The following is a 1,115-nucleotide window of genomic DNA, read 5'->3' as shown; positions in this document are numbered from 1 at the left end:
TATATTCTTATTGACGTACCGTTCTGTGACCAAAATAACTTCCCCCCCCCCCCCACCACACCCCGCGACGTTATCCGCGACAGATTTTTTTCTGCGGCGGGTGGCGAGGACTCTTTTGTTGTGTTGCATTTGACGCCGCGAGTACTTCTTTTGTGTTGTGTTGTGGGGACTTGTGGCCTGGGCTAAGGGGCAAGGGCTTGTGCCTTTTCATAACCTGGCCCTGGCCCAATTGATTTTTTTGTTTTTGTTTTTTAAAACAAACAAAATATCAAAAGTCCAAAACTTAAAACTGAAAACCCCCATATTTATTAAAATATCACGACGAATACAGAGAGTCAGAGACAGAGTCTCATCACTCTCACAGAGACCATTTGAGTTTCAGATTTTGAAATCAGTAAATCATATGAAGAATCCTAAAAGTAAATCATATTATAAACATCAACTATGCGACAATAAATATATGCCATTTATTATGTTATAAATAAATAAATATATATATAAATGTTGCAGACAGGAGAGGTGTCTGCTTATATTTATATCTATGATGATTAAGCTTACTAGTTTGACGCGAGTTGGGTCGATCTGGAGTACCAAGATAGGGCCGAATTTAAGGACGACAAAGTATAGTACGCCTTTTATCCATGCTGTGTCCAAACGCCGACATAAGACATACTTTCACACGCACACAAGGGCACATGAACAAAGGCGCCATTTGCCGGGGTCTGGTATTGAGTTACAGAAAGGATCGAATACAAACAAAACTAATAACACCATGAGAAAAACTGCAGGAGTTGTGATTATAGGAAATGAAATACTCTCTGGGAAGTTCAAAGACGAAAATATTTACGTGCTGGGTAAATTCTGCACGGAATCGGGATTAAGGTTGTGCAACGTTAGTATAGTTGAAGATGATTACAAAGCAATTGCGGACGCTGTTCGTCATCAGAGCGAGAACTTTGATTTTGTATTCACAAGGTATTGTTATTTGATAACGTTTTTGGGTGCCGAATGTGGTGTTTGGTTCGCTGTAGTATTGTATCTACACACATAAACGCACACACGCACACACACACACACAAACACACTCACACACAAACACACTCACACACACACAC

The 1,115-nt window shown here is 40.1% G+C and overlaps 1 protein-coding gene across 1 annotated transcript; it reads left to right on the top strand.

Moving 5' to 3' along the window:
- Positions 1-496: 496 nt before the first annotated feature.
- Positions 497-975, top strand: SARC_09135 (hypothetical protein; the record flags this gene model as incomplete). The annotated part of the gene is made up of 1 exon (XM_014296862.1): positions 497-975. A coding segment is annotated over one exon (479 nt), but the record flags the coding sequence as incomplete, so codon positions are not given.
- Between the last annotated feature and the right edge of the window lie 140 nt (positions 976-1,115).

Source organism: Sphaeroforma arctica, assembly GCF_001186125.1.
Source record: "Sphaeroforma arctica JP610 unplaced genomic scaffold supercont1.893, whole genome shotgun sequence".
NCBI lineage: Eukaryota > Ichthyosporea > Ichthyophonida > Sphaeroforma > Sphaeroforma arctica.
The sequence above is the reverse complement of the archived record's forward strand: the minus strand, read 5'-3'. Positions and strand labels throughout refer to the sequence as shown.